General features: G+C 48.2%; 1 protein-coding gene across 1 annotated transcript in view; it reads left to right on the plus strand.

The window, feature by feature from the left end:
- Arhgef11 (Rho guanine nucleotide exchange factor 11) overlaps nucleotides 1-16,592 on the plus strand; it is a 107,015-nt gene that overhangs the window by 82,297 nt on the left and 8,126 nt on the right. The window contains exons 18-33 of the mRNA XM_051157418.1: nucleotides 76-198; nucleotides 2,763-2,786; nucleotides 3,975-4,119; nucleotides 4,384-4,480; nucleotides 5,118-5,147; nucleotides 9,406-9,532; nucleotides 12,114-12,293; nucleotides 12,371-12,418; nucleotides 12,607-12,794; nucleotides 13,009-13,155; nucleotides 13,758-13,837; nucleotides 13,983-14,108; nucleotides 14,552-14,669; nucleotides 15,186-15,364; nucleotides 15,937-16,012; nucleotides 16,323-16,490. Of these exons, the coding sequence (XP_051013375.1) occupies nucleotides 76-198; nucleotides 2,763-2,786; nucleotides 3,975-4,119; nucleotides 4,384-4,480; nucleotides 5,118-5,147; nucleotides 9,406-9,532; nucleotides 12,114-12,293; nucleotides 12,371-12,418; nucleotides 12,607-12,794; nucleotides 13,009-13,155; nucleotides 13,758-13,837; nucleotides 13,983-14,108; nucleotides 14,552-14,669; nucleotides 15,186-15,364; nucleotides 15,937-16,012; nucleotides 16,323-16,490 (1,856 nt within the window). The remainder of the gene's footprint in view (nucleotides 1-75; nucleotides 199-2,762; nucleotides 2,787-3,974; nucleotides 4,120-4,383; nucleotides 4,481-5,117; nucleotides 5,148-9,405; nucleotides 9,533-12,113; nucleotides 12,294-12,370; nucleotides 12,419-12,606; nucleotides 12,795-13,008; nucleotides 13,156-13,757; nucleotides 13,838-13,982; nucleotides 14,109-14,551; nucleotides 14,670-15,185; nucleotides 15,365-15,936; nucleotides 16,013-16,322; nucleotides 16,491-16,592) is intronic.

The raw sequence follows: 16,592 nt of genomic DNA on the forward strand, positions 1-16,592 counted from the left end.
GTGTGTATCTGGGTTTCCCTTCCTGTGTTCACACTTGTTCAGTATGTAATTGTTTCCCCATTGTATCTGGTGTAGATCAAAGCGCACCCTGGGGCTGGGCAGCCTCTATGGTGAAAATGACCTGCTAGACCTGGATGGGGACCCTCTTCGAGAGCGCCAAATGGCCGAGAAGCAACTGGCTGCCCTTGGAGATATCTTGTGAGTGTTCAGTTTCACTCCTACCTCTGGGCTTACCAGACAGGTTAGAAGATCTTGGAGGTCTGGTCTCTACCTTGTACTTGCTGCACGGTCTCTTTCACAAAAGACAGGAGATCTTGCTGCATTTATTGTGCTGAGGGCCCCATTCAAACCTAGAGCTGCTGACAGTTTGCTGGTGCTTGTGACAGTCCAGTCCAGTGCTCCCAGAATACCGTGAGCTTTCTGCTTCACTTCTCGCTTTTCATGGTCTTCCTCCGTTCTTACCTCTGCTCATGGCTGCTACTCAGAGTGAGACTGCACCTTCCAGGGGCTGAAGCATCTTCAGGAGATGAGCAGCACTGACTTAAGGAAGGCGGCCATTTTTTTCCCCAGTACACAGAAAACTAGAGCACCTCTCTGGGAGCTCCAGCACAGCTGATCCTGCTGTGCTTCTCCGGGACTTTTGTTTCTTTGGGTTTTTGTCGTTTGATTTTATGTATGGGTTTCCCTGCATGGTTCTCTGTGCATCATGTGTATGCAGTACCCACAAAGGCCAAAAGAGAGTGTCCATTGCCCACCACCCCTGTGCAGCTAGAGTTACAGTTAGAAGGCACCATATGTGTGCTAGGAATCAAACATGGGTCCTCTGGAAGAGCAGCCAGTGGTCTTACCCACTAAACCATCTCCCTAGCTCCTCGAGTCCCATTTTCTAAAGCATGTGTTGTCCGTGGCTTGAATCCCAGGGCAGGATTGATGACTGAATTTCTAAGCCTAAGAAGTTTTTCTTCCCGGTATTATTTTTTATTGAGTAGAGACCTTAATTAATCTGTTCTGCCTCTCTGGGCCTCACATACCAAATGACAAAAGTTAGCCTGTGTGAGCTTGGTAGTGTCAACAACACAAGCCTTTCAGTTTGGCAAATATCAAATGTGGCTTTATTATATGTCACTGTATGAGGCACATACAGTGGGGATTATGCAGTGATGAGAAGAGACAGCAATATATAAGACTGAAATAGATTGGCAATATGTTAATGATAACAAGCACTCAGGGAGGAAGGAGAACAGGCTACAGATGGTCTAGAGTTCCAGAGTCTGTGGGATGCAGATTTAAATAGGCTAGTCTAGGTAGTACTTAATAGGTTGGAAAGATGGACTGAATGATCTTTGGCATCTGGAAAAGCACTACAGACAGAAGAAGCCAAGTAGAATGTGCTAAACATTTAAGGAACAGCAGTGAAACCAGTGTGCAAAGAGCAGAGTGAAAAATAAGTGATGGAGCTAGGTAACGGGATGGGCAGCAGCATACCAAGAGGAAGATTATGGTTTTCACTCAGCAAGTGAGGAGATGTTGGAGCTTCAGGAGGCTACGCTATGGGTGAAGAAGAGATGGAGAGCTGGGCAGTTCAGTTAGAAGGCTCCTCCATAGGAATCCCCACGAGGGATGGTACAGGGCCAGCCATGGAAACTGTGAAAAGAGATTAGCTCTGGTGGAGCAGGAGAGTCATTAAGAGAATGTCCTAAAACTTGGGTGTGGGCCATGAAAGAAAAGTCAAAGGAGAGATTCCAAGAGTGTCTTAACCAAAGCTACTGCTACTGTGTGACTCTTGTCATTTGGTAACAGACCTGGGCCAGAGGGGGCTAGGTTACAGGTAGATAGTGAAACAGTTGATGCCTAACAAGCACAAGGCCCTAGATTCCACTCATTAAAAAATAAACAATAGCTGAGCCTGGTGGAATAGGCCTATAAACCAGCTACTTTGAGAGGCTGAGGCTTCCCTGGACTACTGAGTTCAAAGCCAAATTCGGAAGGATTAAGATACTAATGTGAGAGCAGAAGCTATAGCTCAGTGGCAGTGATTGCCTACATGCGCAGGGTCCTAGGTTCAATCCCCAGTACTAATGAGTAATAAAGAATAATAAAATCTGGGCTAGGAAGGAAATCACACAGAAAACATGGTCTTTGCGGATCAGCCTGCTGACCTTCAATAGTGAGGTGGCACAAAGTGGGCGCCTCTGGGATGGAGGCAGTACTTGGTTGCACCTGTTTGCAGAGTCTAGGAACCCAGCTTACCGTAGTTTCTGTTTAAAAGTCACAATATTTGTTCTTACAAAATGGGAGCTTTCTTATGATATTTTAAAATTAAATAAGTTTATTGTGTAGATAGTTTATAAAACTGCCTGGCCCATAGTAGTGCCCAAACATTAGTTGCTACTACCATTTGCGTCTTGAAAATAAGTTTCTTCGGATCAGGCTCCAGATTTCAAATTTTTCTTCGTGATAACTTTATGCTTTGAAACAGAGAACAGAGACGGAATTTGCCGCATCCTCCTTTGTACTAGAAAGACATTATTGTCATCATTGTGCTAGTTGAATCCTTGAGGGAATAAGAACGTTCGTCTCCTGGGCCACAAGGCTCCAGAGCTATGACCAAGACTCTTGAATCCGACCATATCCCCTCCCATCCCTCATCCTTCCTCCAAGAAGGGACTCCCAGCTGCCCAGAGAATGTCCTGTCTCAGGGACTCCCAGCCGCCCAGAGAACGTCCTGTGTCAGGTCCAAGTCACCTGTTCTTTCATTACAGGTCCAAGTACGAGGAAGACCGGAGGTGAGCAGGCCCATAGTGTGGCTCAATTGCAGTGTTCAAGGTGGGGAGAAGTAGGGCTGAGCTTTCCTGTGCTTTTCACTCCTGCTACCCACAAGAAGGCTGTAGCATTACAGACCATGAGTCTGTGCAGGTGTAGTTCCCAGGTAACTAACCATGACATGCAGGACTTAGGAGGTCTACTCCTTGGTGTGTCAGGCTGGCCCTCAGCTCCTAACTTCTCAGACCTGCTGCATCTCTACCCATAATACCCCTGTTTCTCCCTCCCTACTCCTTTCCCTGAGGAGAGGTTTCACCTCCCAAAAAAATTATGTTAGTCATTCTGTGATAGTGGCACTAGCAGAGAGGGGGGAAAAGCATCTCCATTCTTGGCACGTTTTTTTGGTTTTTTTTTTTAAATATTTATTTACTATTTATTTATTTATGAGTGTTCTATTTGCATGTTTGACAGAGAGGGCATCAGATCACATTATAGATGGTCATGAGCCACCATGTGGTTGCTGGGAATTGAACTCAGGACCTCTGGAAGAGCAGCCAGTGCTCTTAACCGCTGAGCCATCTCTCCAGCCCCTTGGCACGTTTTTTTAATCCTACAGTATTGGCCTTACTATTTTTTTGTCAGCTTAAAATGAGTCTGCATTCCCTGCCTGCGCACACTTTGTAAGGGAAAAGAGGGGCCGTGAAGCCAAAGTGGAAGCAAATATCTGTCTACTATCTTACAGGCCAAATACATTTTGAGCACAGAGCTCTGGACAGTTTCACTTGTCTGTGGCAATTAGAAGCGTCTTGACAGCCCTTTGCTCTCTTTTTCTCCTTGTTCTCAGGGATGGAGGGAGGTGACGGCCGGATGCCTACTTTAACCCCATGTGTGTGTGTCTGAGGATGTTACCCATCCCCCAGGCCTTATATGTTAGGGATTTTGCGTTCCCATCCACTGACCGTTATTCCTTCATGGGGAGAGAGTACTGCATAGATTTCTCCTGGGAGCGATGAGGTGCTTTTGGCCAGCTCCTGACTGCTGTCACATTTGCTCATCCAGACTTGACTTTGAATATGTGAAGTCATAACTACTCTTTTTCTTCTCCATGGAGTGGCTGTGGGGAGACTGTCTCGAGCTGGGTTTTGGTCCTTTAGCCTTCTGTTCAGAAACATTACTTGACCTTGGTGGTTCACAACTGTTCTCTCCTGCAGTGCTCCCATGGACTTTGCTGTCAATACCTACATGAGCCATGCTGGGATTCGCCTTCGGGAGTCACGCCCCTCCAGCACAGCAGAAAAGGCCCAGGCTGCCCCCGACAAGGACAAGTGGCTGCCCTTCTTCCCTAAGACCAAGAAGGTACAGAACTACCCTAGAGCATAGCTGTTCTGGAGCGGTCCTCTGTGCTGAGGCAGACCAGGAAAGCCATTTCAGAACCTTCCAGCTATATCGTCCTCTTTGCTCCAAACCTGACAAGAGGTGGAACGTGTTCATTAAGATACAAACCTCAGTCAGCTTTCCAGTGATGTGTTTAGGGCTAATGCTGGGGACAGGGGAAGAGTGGTTAGCAGACATGTCTGAGTGTTGGAACCACCTCCAAACTAGCATCTCCTGTCTCAGCAGAGCAGCAATTCCAAGAAAGAAAAGGACGCCTTGGAGGACAAGAAGCGAAACCCCATCCTCAGATACATTGGGAAGCCCAAAAGCTCTTCTCAGAGCAGTGAGTATCTTGGAGAGCAACAGCCTTGGCTGTTCTTTGGTAGAGAACTCAGCCCCTTCACCTACACAGGAACTGGAGGCCTCTGTGTTCTGGGAGCCAAGGCCTCAGTTCTGGAGACTGTAGCTTGGGTTTAGTACTGCTGCTCTCTCCCCATGCCACACCTAGTGCAGTCCTCCTGAGGTAGGTGAATGGTTCAGAGCCAGAGGGGCTGTGCTTACCCTTGGGCCTTAGTCTGGGAGCTCTGAAGCAGCTGTAGCCATGGTGAATGTAGGTCCCTCTTCATCTTCATCCCTGGGATTTATGTGCACTCTTAGGATTTTGTACTTTAGACCCTTGATGGGGGCTTTGGATGACTGTTCAGTAGAACTGGCAGGGATAGGGACACCTCCATGATACTGTCAGTAGCTAAAACACCATGAGCCTTCCATTGGCCAGTAGTGCCAATCAGAGTAGTGACGTGGGCCTGCGTTGAACTTGGGGACACTGCGGAGGGAGGAAGATGGGACTCTTCTGCCTCTGCTTTGGTTTTTGTCACTACCTTTTCATTTTCCAGCTTGATACAATTTTTATTTTTACTCTTGCAACATTAATTTGACTTTTCATGGTTTACTTTTGTTTTTCTTTGTTTTTCTTTTAGCATTTCATATTCCCTTGTCCCATGTGGAAGGTAAAAGGACCATTTTCTTTGGTTTTATCTTCTTATTAGCATCAATTTTCCGCCTCTAAGATTTCGTGTCCCTTTTCCATCTGATCCTATCTGGTCCCTCCTTCTTTCCTTTTCTCCATCTTTCTTTTATATTGCACCTTTCTGCTGCAGCTTCTCTGTAACACAGACCACTGGATCTCCATTCTCCGCTGTGTTAGTTGCCAGACCTTGTTACCTTACCTGGTTTCTGAGGAATGGAAGTCCCCTTCCCTGAGGCGGGGCTTCCTTGAGATTGTGACAGAGACCAGCCTTCTTGGCTGCAGCTTCCCTGTGGCCCTAGCCTTCGCTCTTTAGGACTTATTAGCTTGTTGTCACTATAACAAAATATCTGAGATAAGCAATTTAAAAAGAGGAAGTGTTTATTTCGGCTAATAGTTTCAAAAGTTCTTGTCCATAATCACTTGGCCCCATTGCTTTGTGGTATGTTAAGACAGTGTGTGGCATGTGACAGGAGAAATCTGCCTAATTCATGAAACAGGAAGAGATGCTACTGAGGTCTGGGCATCTCTTTCAAGGGCATACCGCTCCTCGTGACCTCCTTCCTCTAGGCAGACCTAACACCTCCTAAAGCACTCACCACCTCCCAGTCTTATCATTAGCTAGGACCTGGGTGCAACACACGGACTTTTAGGGGACTGTGGCTGTGAAGCAAACCCTGCTAGACTGCGGTGTGTGCTTCACAGAGATAGAAGCAAGAGTGCTCAAGGTTTCATTCAATGAAACAATCATTTTTCAGGGCTTTTAAAAAATTACAAGTTGCTAATAATTTTTCTTTTATTTGTATCTGCTATTCCTGCTTAGGCCCCTCAGTGTAGTACAAGAGGCTATTGAGTTTTAAGCCAGGCTGGGCTACATAGTTGAGTCAGTAAAGCACTTGCCACAAAAATATGAGAATATGAGTTTGCTCCCCAGTTCCCATAAAAAAGCCAGGCGTACCGGGCCTGGAGAAAAGCTCAGTGGCTAAGAGTGCTGGCTTCCCTTTCAGAGGACCCAGATTTGATTAGCAATCCACATAGCTGTTTACAACCATGTGTAACTGCAGTTTCAGGGGATCCAAGGCCCTCTCTGGTTTCCACTGGCACCAGGCACAAAAGTGTACCCAGATATACATTCAGACAAAGCACCACATATATTTGATAAGTACCTTTTTTTTTTTTTGAAGCCAGGTATAGTGGTGTCCATGTGTAATCCCATCAGTGAGAAGCAGGTGGAGGCAAGAGGTCTCTGACCAGCCAGCCTAGATGAATCAGCAAACCCCACATCAGTGAGACCCTGTTGGGAGTGGGGAAAAGTAGTCATTTCCTGAGGAGTAACATTTGAAGGTTGGATTACACACACGCACATGCGCGCGTGCGCGCGCGCACACACACACACACACACTTCAAAACAATAATTGGTACAGGACTATAGGGCTTAGTAGAACACATGATTTGCATTTACAAAGACCTGGCTTTAATCCCCAGCACAGCAAAAATAATAAAAACAAATTATACATATTAACCCATAAGAAACTTATAGCCTACCTCAAAATGTCATAGAATCAAGCAGGTTTCTTTTTATCCATGAGGTCCATGTGTATACAGTTAAGCCATAGTTTCAGTCACGAATGGTGGCATACTCCTGCAACCCCAGAGCTTGGGAAGTAGAGGCAGGAGGATCAGGAAATCAAGGTCAGCCCCAGCTACGTAGGCTAGGTCACATGAGATCTTGTCTCAGAAAAGTGATAAATGCTTTCCAGGTTCTACAGTAGTTTCTACATGGAGGGAAGGAGCGAGGGGGAGGGGAAGAGAGAGAGAGAGAGAAAGAAAGAAAAGAAGAAGAGAGGAGGAGGAAGAAGAAGAGAGCGGAGACGGACAGACAGACGGATGGGGGAGAGACAGGGAGAGAGACAGACAGAGAGAGCACACAATTGCATACAGTCAGGACATTCTGTTGCTAGAATTTGTTTTATGTAAAAATGGCAATTTAAAATAATGACTTTGGAATTATTTTAAGTTAGTGACATCCCATGCTATCTTAAGCCATAAAGATAATTCTTGAAAAAAATTTTTTAACTTGGAGAAAAACAAAAGAATATCCAGGCCCTGAAATCCAGGCCCATTATCAGAACCAAGCTACTCTACCACTGCGTTGTGTTCCCAGCTCCAGGCTCACAGCTGCCAAAGTCTGTTCCTCATCTTTACTGCCAAGGAAAGTATGAGGCAACAACAGGTTATAAGAAGCTGAGCAGCTCCACACTAGAGGTGAGCTTACTTTGTGCCAGCTTGAGAAAGGACAAGAATGCACAAGGAGGGGTAAGGTTGTTGAGCCCAGCACAGCAAGATAAAGGTGCCAACGGTCTACCTGCTCGCTTTTCTCAAGATTTTTATTAATAGTATATCTAATTGTGTGTGTAGGTGTGTGCACATGAGTGCAGGTGCTCACAGAGGCCAGAGGAGTTGGATCCCTTGGAGCTGAAGATACAGGCAAGCTCCTGCCTGATGTGGTTGCTGGCGGTGGAACCTTGTTCCTCTGGAAAAGCAGCACCCATGCCCATCCACGTGCTCCTTAACTAAGAATCTATCACTCTGATTGTTTCCGTTGATTTGGGCTTCTACAATTCCTAGGACATGAGACGAGTGTACATCTGCATCTGAAGATCAAACACCCACTGCTAGGAAGCTCAGTTGAAACTTAGAATCATGGACTATCACTTCTGTTTATCTGGTTGCTAATAACATAATCCATGTGTGGCTGGAGTTGTAGAAGTCAAAGGTCAGCCTCAAGTGTCAATTCTCATGAATCATCTACCTTGGTCTTTGTGATGGTCTCTCTCACTAGGACCTGGGCTGTCAGTCTTCTAGACTAGCTGTCTCCATCTTCATATTGCTAGAATTACAAGCACTTGCCACTATGCCTGGCTTTTTATGTGGGTGTGAGGGATTTAACTCTGGTCCTCACAGTCATGCAGCAAGCACTTCACTGACTGAGCTACCGCCTTGGCCTACATAATTCACGTTTGCTTAGTTTCATCATTACTCAGAGACTGGAGGAAAGGAGACAACCGCTGGGATTGAAAATGGGCTCCTTCCTGTTTCCCCTTGCTACGCTGAGTTATTCAGCCCTACCCTACCTCAGAGCTACTCCTTCTTATTTACCACAGCCACGCCCTATATAGAGCACACCTCGACACTTTTTAGCCTCATACTGTCAGTTATAGGATATTTCTAGATTCTTCCATAACCACCCAGACAGGTCCATTGTGGGTGCGCAATAAGCCATTGAGTCTGTAGTAGCCCCAAGCCAAGCTGTACATTCAGTTTAAGATGGGTCCTGACTTCCAAAAGCAAGTGACAGCCCCTGTTAAACACACACCCAACCACTTAGAAAGTTTGAGAAAGGTGCACCCTAACCATCTGCCTCAAGGATGGGACGTAGATGTAGAAGAAAATAGACAAATACTTTCCCCCTCAGGCCTGGGAATGTTCCTGTGATAAATTTTTTTAAACAAGAAGGGCAATCTTGTTATCATCAGGTCCCTGGGGTGCTTAGCGCTGCCTCCTCTGCCTCTACCTGAGCCCTGCTCTAACCTTACATCACTGTTTTGACTTGAAGATGAGCTTTTCATCTCCTCTTCGGCTTGCAGATGCCACGCTTGGGTCTGAGGCCCCTTTGCTGGGTTTCCGAGTATTACGTCTTGTCTTTCTCCTCCCTTTCTATCCCTTGCTTGTTCTTGAACAAGACTGGCTCCCTAAGCTGTTTGGTTGGGCAAAGAGAGTAATGTGTCACCTCTGTTCTAAGAGATCACCTCCCACCAGTGCTTTAATGATGGAGCTCAAAGCTGGCCAGAGGAAGGGGATGGAAAGTTGTGGGGTGGGGAGTGTAGGGGGCCAGTATGTTCTAAAAGTGATAGAAACTTGAGAAGGGCCTGAGATTTACAGCATAGACAGATTCCATGCAGATGTTTGGTTTGGTCTGGCTTTATTTTCAACCTGCTGTGTGACTTAAGGAAAACTTAGTCATTGTTCCAGACCCTCTCATTTAAACATGAGAAAAAGAGAGTGTCCGCCCAGGACCACACAGAATAATCATAGAAGAGTGAGGCTTAGGCCATGCTCCTGCCTTCTGGTCCCATACTGTCCTCATCTATGCTTGTTCATTGCTCTGTCTTCTGGGCTAGAGGGGAGTAAGGGCCCTGGAACAGAAAGCATAGTACCCTTCGTTTTCTTTTTGCCTGCAGTTAAGCCAGGCAATGTGAGGAACATCATTCAGCACTTTGAGAACAGCCATCAGTATGATGTCCCAGAGCCGGGGACACAGCGACTCTCAACAGGAAGCTTTCCTGAGGACCTGCTGGAGAGTGACAGGTAGCTGTAGCTGGATGGGGCCCACCACCTGCCCAAGACATGGGGCACGGGCAGGCTTCATCAGTAGGGTTTAATTCCAGCTGCCTTGCTCCTCTCCGCTAGACTGTGAGGTCCCGCCATAAAGCCCGCCACCCTAAGTAGCTGCAGAAAGCATAACGTGTTGGGAATTAGGCCAGTAGAAGATCATGTAGCTCCTCTAACTACTGAGCAATTCTGTCCCAAAATGGAGCTACATTATATTGTCCAGCAGCTAATCAGAAAGCATTGGGTGATATGGAGAAAGGACTTTAGAAAAAACAGAGGGAAGTCTTGGAAAAGTAAAGGCCGAGAGAGGCTAAAGAAAGTCTTTGCCTCTTAAGAAGAAAGGAAGCTTAATAATAATAATAATTTTAAAAATGCTTAGAAAGGAGTTTCTGCAGACATACTCAAAGACAGACAAATAACTGGCAATAAGTCATCCATCCCAGCCGAACGTAGAGTCAGTTGGTTCAAGACAGCTTGTTCTTCCCTTCAAAAAGAAAAGGAGGGCAGGTGTGGTGACTCATGTCTGTAATATCAGCACTCTAGAGACTGAGACAGGAGGATCACTGAGAATTCAGTGCCAGCCTAGGCTACAAAGTAAGGCCCTGTCTCAAAAAGGGTTGAAAAGGGGTTGAGGATTGTGGTATTTCTGCACCTCCGTCAGGTGTCAGGTTCTGAACAAGGATGTTCATCTGGTTTTAACACTTGCTCCTGACTGGCATGACAACAGTCAAGTCGTGGCTACAGTCAGCTTTAAATAAAAATTGCCTGTAGTCAGAAGTATCTGTGCAGATAGACCGCTCAAGTCACCCTTGAGGTACGGCACTGCAACCTTTGTACAGAAAAGGCACTGAGGAGTAGAGGTAGGCAGAGAGGCAAGGCTGCAGGCAGCAGTGTAGATACTCTAGCCGTTTTGCCTTTGAAATAACTATCAATTCTAAGTCAGATGTTCTTGCCTGAATGCAAATTTATTCTTTGTGTTTATGTTGGGCCTTCATAAACTTAATGCATGTCAAAGGATTTGACAAAAGATTTGGGCCATAAACTTTTAAGAGTTGTGCTGTGGAGAGAGGTTACAATTATATAATATTTGTAGGTAAATTTGACATGAATTGCATAATTGCTGTGATGGGTGTGATAATTTAAATATGTCAAATATTCTAAGTTTGGGAGACATTGTCAGTGCCTTAAGAAAACATTTGAAACCACTTAAAGACTTGCAGTCTTGGTCTTGCTAGGTAAATTTGTTCTACCTAAGACAGACACCAAACTCTTAAAAGTATCCTGAGCAGAAGCCTTTGAATTTTATTGTAAACTCCTTGGCACCCTCGAGAGAATAGTATGCACAGGAAGATAGTTTAGCTTGCTGTAGGTGCTCAGCAGGTATTGAGTGCCCAAGGGTTCTTCTAGGAAGTTACAAAGCTTTGCAGCTCTCTCGCCCTACTAGAAGAGGTTTATAGTGCTGACTGAGGACACGGAAAACAAGATTGTTCTTGTAGGTTTCCGAGGGTTAAGTTCCATAGAGCATCAGTTGTCAAGATGTTTGTAAACCCTGAAGATAATTCAGGCCGTCAGGAGGAGAATTGAGTCCTCTGGCTTTTTAGAGTGTTTACTAGTATAAATGAAGATTCCGTGTACTTGGTTTCCTGCTTCAGCAGCCCACTTTATCACCGAGACCTCTCCAGACATCTCAAGGCCTTTTGTGGTTCCAGACACAGAACAGGATATAGATTAGTAATAATGTCAACAAAGAGCCCAGCAGGGCCTGATGGCATCCAGGGGCATCCAAGGGTCAGAGATGCCAGCTGTGTGGAGGCTGATGCACTGCAGGACTCAACAGAAAGCAGTTCTCAGTTGTTGGCATCTTGTGTTGGCATCTCGCCAAGCCCCAAGGACAACCAGAGTTGAACCCCTGCCTGTCTGTAACCAGGCCTTGAAGTATCCTCCCCAGCCACCCCTCCCTGGAAAGGAAATAGCAGCTTAGGAAGGGTGCTGTCAGTAGGAAGAGAAGAAATCTGTATCACAGATAAAGGGTAAGAAGACTACAGCAGATGCCGTCTTTTGACAGACATCCTGGGGAATTATGGAAGCAAGGTGGGAGAGTTGTAACCATACCTCCCTCAAAGAGGGTCTTATCAAGGGAAGATCCGCCTCAAACAGAGTCAGAGACGAGAGTAGCTGGTGCAAAACAGGCAAGGTGCACCGGCCATGGTAGCCTCCCGGGCAGGGAGGTTGGACCTTGGGGTTCCTGATGAAGGACTGTGTTATCCCTGGGTCTTCTGAAAGGCCTGTGGTGTCTTAGGCATCTGGGCACACCACAAGGTTGATTCTCTTAGCCCCTGACTTCACCTTTCTGATAGCTCAAGGTAAAGAGAGGAAACTGTCCAATAAGCACACTGAGGAGAGCTAAGGGTCTGTAGAGCACCAGAGCGGCTCGCCATTGTGCAGCTTCTGGACCCTCAGGTTTGGGCCTGTGGTACTGAGGTGCCCTTAAAGTGGGGTAACAGGTAAAAGCTAGCCACAACGTGGGATCTCAAAATTTCTTGTTCTTCTCTGGCAGTTCACGCTCAGAGATTCGCCTGGGCCGTTCTGAGAGCCTCAAGGGCCGGGAAGAGATGAAGCGATCTCGGAAGGCAGAGAATGTGCCCCGATCTCGAAGTGATGTTGACATGGATGCTGCTGCTGAGGCCACTCGCCTTCATCAGTCAGCCTCGTCCTCTGCCTCCAGCCTCTCCACCAGGTAAGTAAAGCCAGTGAGTACATCCACTGCTGCTTAGTGTGGTGACAATATATTAACAGTTGCCTTTTTCTCCTCAGGTCTCTTGAGAACCCCACCCCTCCCTTCACCCCCAAAATGGGCCGCAGGTGAGTGGTGAGCCTGTTGAATATCTTCTGTGGTACATCTATGGTTTAGCCACCTTCTCACATCCTAGGGCTGGCCAGATGTGCATCTCTTCATGTGCCTGGGGCAATCAGGGTGGGTAGGAGAGTGACAGACGACCTTGAGTATAAGTTACCTACAAGTGAAGCTGAGCTCCCCCCTCTATCCCCAGGAGCATCGAGTCCCCCAACCTGGGGTTCTGTACAGATGTCATCCTTCCCCACCTCCTGGAGGATGATCTGGGCCAGCTGTCTGACCTGGAGCCAGAGCCAGAGGTTCAGAACTGGCAGCATACAGTAGGCAAGGATGTGGTGGCAGGGCTGACACAGAGGGAAATTGACCGGCAAGAGGTCATCAATGGTGAGAACCTGCCTTGTCCCCTCATCTCCACTCATGCTTCTGTGGGAGTTGGGGGGATTTCCCAAGGTCGCCTCATTTCTGGCCTTACCCCTGGGGTAGAGAAATCAGCACTCTACCGCCCCACAAATTAGTGTGGTATGGAAACCAGGGAGTGGCTGTAGACACTTGCTGATCTATTTTTTCCCTGCCTCTCTTTGTCACAACCCCTGCTCAGAGCTGTTTGTGACAGAAGCATCCCACCTGCGCACTCTCCGGGTCCTGGACCTCATCTTCTACCAGCGCATGAAAAAGGAGAACCTAATGCCTCGGGAAGAGCTGGCAAGGCTCTTCCCTAATCTGCCTGAACTCATAGAGATTCACAGTAAGGAGCTTCCCTCCCTCCAGGCTCCCTCTGCCACCCTCAGACTCTTCTTTAGCCTGAAGCCCATCCCCCACCTGGATCGCCCCTGAGTAAATAGCTGCCTGTCTTAGTTAGGGTTTTTATTGCTGTGATGAAACACTGTGACCAAAAAGCACATAGCAGAGGGAAGGGTTTATTTCTTATACTTCTGTATCACTGTTCATCATCGAAGGAACTCAGACTGGGTAGGAACCTGGACAAGAGCTGATACAGAAGTCATTGAGAGGGTGCTGCCTACTGACTTGCTCAGCCTGCTTTCTCATGGAACCCAGAAACACTAGTCCAGGGATGGCACCACCCACAACGGGCTGGGCCCTTTCTTATCGATAACTAAGAAAATGCCCTCCAGCTGGATCTTATGGAGGCATTTTCCTCCTTTCAGATCACTCTGAATTGTGTGTCAGGTTGACATAAACCAGCCAGCACACCCCCACCACGCTGGCTGGGAGAAGCTGATAGATAGGCGTGGCACTAACCCTGACCCTGAACCCCCAAAGTAAAGAAAGGCTCCCAGCCTCCTCCATGGCACTACAAGAGAAAAATGCCTTTTCTCTTGGCAACAGATTCGTGGTGCGAAGCCATGAAGAAGCTCCGGGAGGAGGGCCCCATTATCAGAGACGTCAGTGACCTCATGTTGGCTCGGGTACGGCAAGAAGGACATTAGAGGAAACAACATCTCTTTGCCCAGGACTCAGGAATTGAACAGAGGAAGGGACAGTCGAGGGGAAGGGGATGGTGCTCCTTGGCAGAGGTGTGATGCCCAGACCTTGTCCATTCTGCCTCTTCAGTTTGATGGTCCTGCCCGAGAGGAGCTCCAGCGAGTAGCTGCACAGTTCTGTTCCTATCAGTCAGTAGCCCTAGAACTAATCAAGACTAAGCAACGCAAGGAGAGTCGGTTCCAGCTCTTCATGCAGGTATCCTGGGCTGTGTCTTGACCTCTCTCGTCTCTGTCATGCTCACCAAAGATCTTCCGGCCCCCAGCCTCATCCCTTCTCTACTGAGGAGGACACCTGGCAGTGCCCCTGCCTACCCCCATCACCAGTGCTGTAAAGCTTTGCCTCTAGGGCTGAGATGCCGGTGGTTGACAAGTATCCTTCTGTGTTCAGACAAGAGGCCTGGCTTGCCTACTAGGACTCATGTGTACTTCTCTGTAAAATGGGAATGACACTGTTTTGACCATCTCATTCTAGCGACATCACCCCCTCCCTAATGTTGAAGGAAAAACTGCCACCATTTCTAGTGGACCCATCTGGGGTTAGGACCTACTGGCATCTTCACAGCCATCTTAGCCCTGAGCGCTGAAGGCAGCTCCCAACCACTCGCTGACCTCTTCCTCTGTCTGCTTCTTGCCGTTCAGGAGGCTGAGAGCCACCCTCAGTGCCGGCGCCTGCAACTCCGAGACCTTATTATCTCTGAAATGCAGCGGCTCACCAAGTACCCACTGCTGCTGGAGAACATCATCAAGCACACAGAGGGTAGGCAGGGGAGGGCCAGTGCTGTGTGGCCGCAAACTTCCTTGCCTTGTCACAGCTTTGTGATCTTAGCAAGCCTTGACCTTTATGATCTTCTTCCTCATCCTGGTACAGTGAGTCCCAAAGAAAATGATTGTAAATGTAGTTTGGAAATACAAAGTGCTGCTAGGCCGCTACTGCCTTGTGGGGCCTGTATACAAATCAGGGCATGTGGACCCACAGGCTGCCCCATGAGGGCATCTTGACTCCTCTGGACAATTGTGAGCTCCTCCTAGGCCTAGGCTGGGTTTTTAGCACCCGACCATACCTCTGCTGGATGCCTCTGTGGTTGGTGTACAAAAGCTATAACCAGGGGCTAGCAAGAGTTGTCCTCTGACCTCCATATGCCCGCTGTGGCATGTGTGCCTACACACACAATAATAGTAAACAAGCAGAACCATGTGTAACACGAGAAAGGTGAGAGCATGCACTTTGCAGGCAGAAGTAGCAAGCACTGCAACCCCCACCCCTGTTTGGTAGGTGGCACTTCTGAGCACGAGAAGCTCTGCCGTGCCCGGGACCAGTGCCGAGAGATTCTCAAGTTTGTGAATGAAGCAGTGAAGCAGACAGAGAACCGGCACCGATTAGAAAGCTACCAGAAACGCCTGGATGCCACTGCCCTAGAGCGGGCTAGCAACCCCTTGGCAGCAGAGTTCAAGGTAGGAGGTGGAGGCTGCAACATTGGCAGTACCTCACACATCCTTCTTGGGGCTCCTTAGGAGCAGAACTCAAGTCAGGGCCCCCTGAGTCTTAGAGGTAAGAGACATGGACTGCCTGTGACAGGGTGGCATGGTCAGGCCCTAGGAGACACACCCTATCAATGTGGTTCATCATCCCCTGATGGACGAGGACAGACAGCCTCACTAAGAAAGACTAGGTGTTGAAACTCAGCCTAGAAAAGTAGAGCTGCGGAGGACTTGAGTAAAGGTGGCAATAGTTTAGCGGGAACAAAGCTGAAGAGAAGGTAGAAAAAGCAGCAGGGTCTCCGTGGGAGGTGGGACAACATGTGGTGGGCCAAGTGGAAAACCCAAGTCAAAGCCCTTGGTGTATCCCCCAGAGCATCACAGGACACAGGGCTTCATAGCACCCTTTACTTCTCCATCCCCCGCAAGAGCAGCAAGGTACCAGCTCTTTCCTACCCACTGACTCCCAGCACATTAGCATGGTATGCATACACAGTGGTTCCTGAGATACTTGTTGAGTGAATGCAGTGATGCTGTCTCCTGAACAGAGCCTGGATCTTACAACGAGGAGGATGATCCACGAGGGACCCCTGACCTGGAGGATCAGTAAAGACAAGACCCTGGGTATGTGCCAGGGATTGGAAATGGGAAGGAGCCTGCGGGAAGTGTGCTTCTCCAGGCCTGGGAAGCTGCTGCTCTAATAGGGTAGCAGGAAGCTGGGGAGGCCCACACATGCAGCCAGGATGGCAGCACAGGGCTCCTCGAGCACAGGAGCACAGCGTGGGGAGGGAGGGAGGGAGGGAGACCACAGAGACAGAGAGTAGGAGTCGCTGAATTCCTGTGGCCTCCTAGCATTGGGCTTGGGCATCTCACAGCCCTGGGACCCTTATGCTGATAAGGGGTGAGTGAGCTCAGGGACTGTGTTAATTCCCAGACCTCCAGGTGCTGTTACTGGAGGACCTGCTAGTGCTGCTGCAGAGACAAGAGGAAAGGCTGCTGCTAAAGTGCCACAGCAAGACTGCTGTGGGCTCCTCAGACAGCAAGCAGACTTTCAGCCCTGTGCTGAAGCTCAATGCTGTGCTCATCCGCTCCGTGGCCACAGGTACCCATGAGGAGATGAGCCAGCACGCCTGGGGCTCTGTGGCATGTTCACCGTTCACTCTCCAGTGAGCACTGGGTGATGTAGGCCCATTCTGGGGCTTTA

The sequence above is a fragment of the Acomys russatus genome, chromosome 15 (assembly GCF_903995435.1).
Source record: "Acomys russatus chromosome 15, mAcoRus1.1, whole genome shotgun sequence".
Lineage (NCBI taxonomy): Eukaryota > Metazoa > Chordata > Mammalia > Rodentia > Muridae > Acomys > Acomys russatus.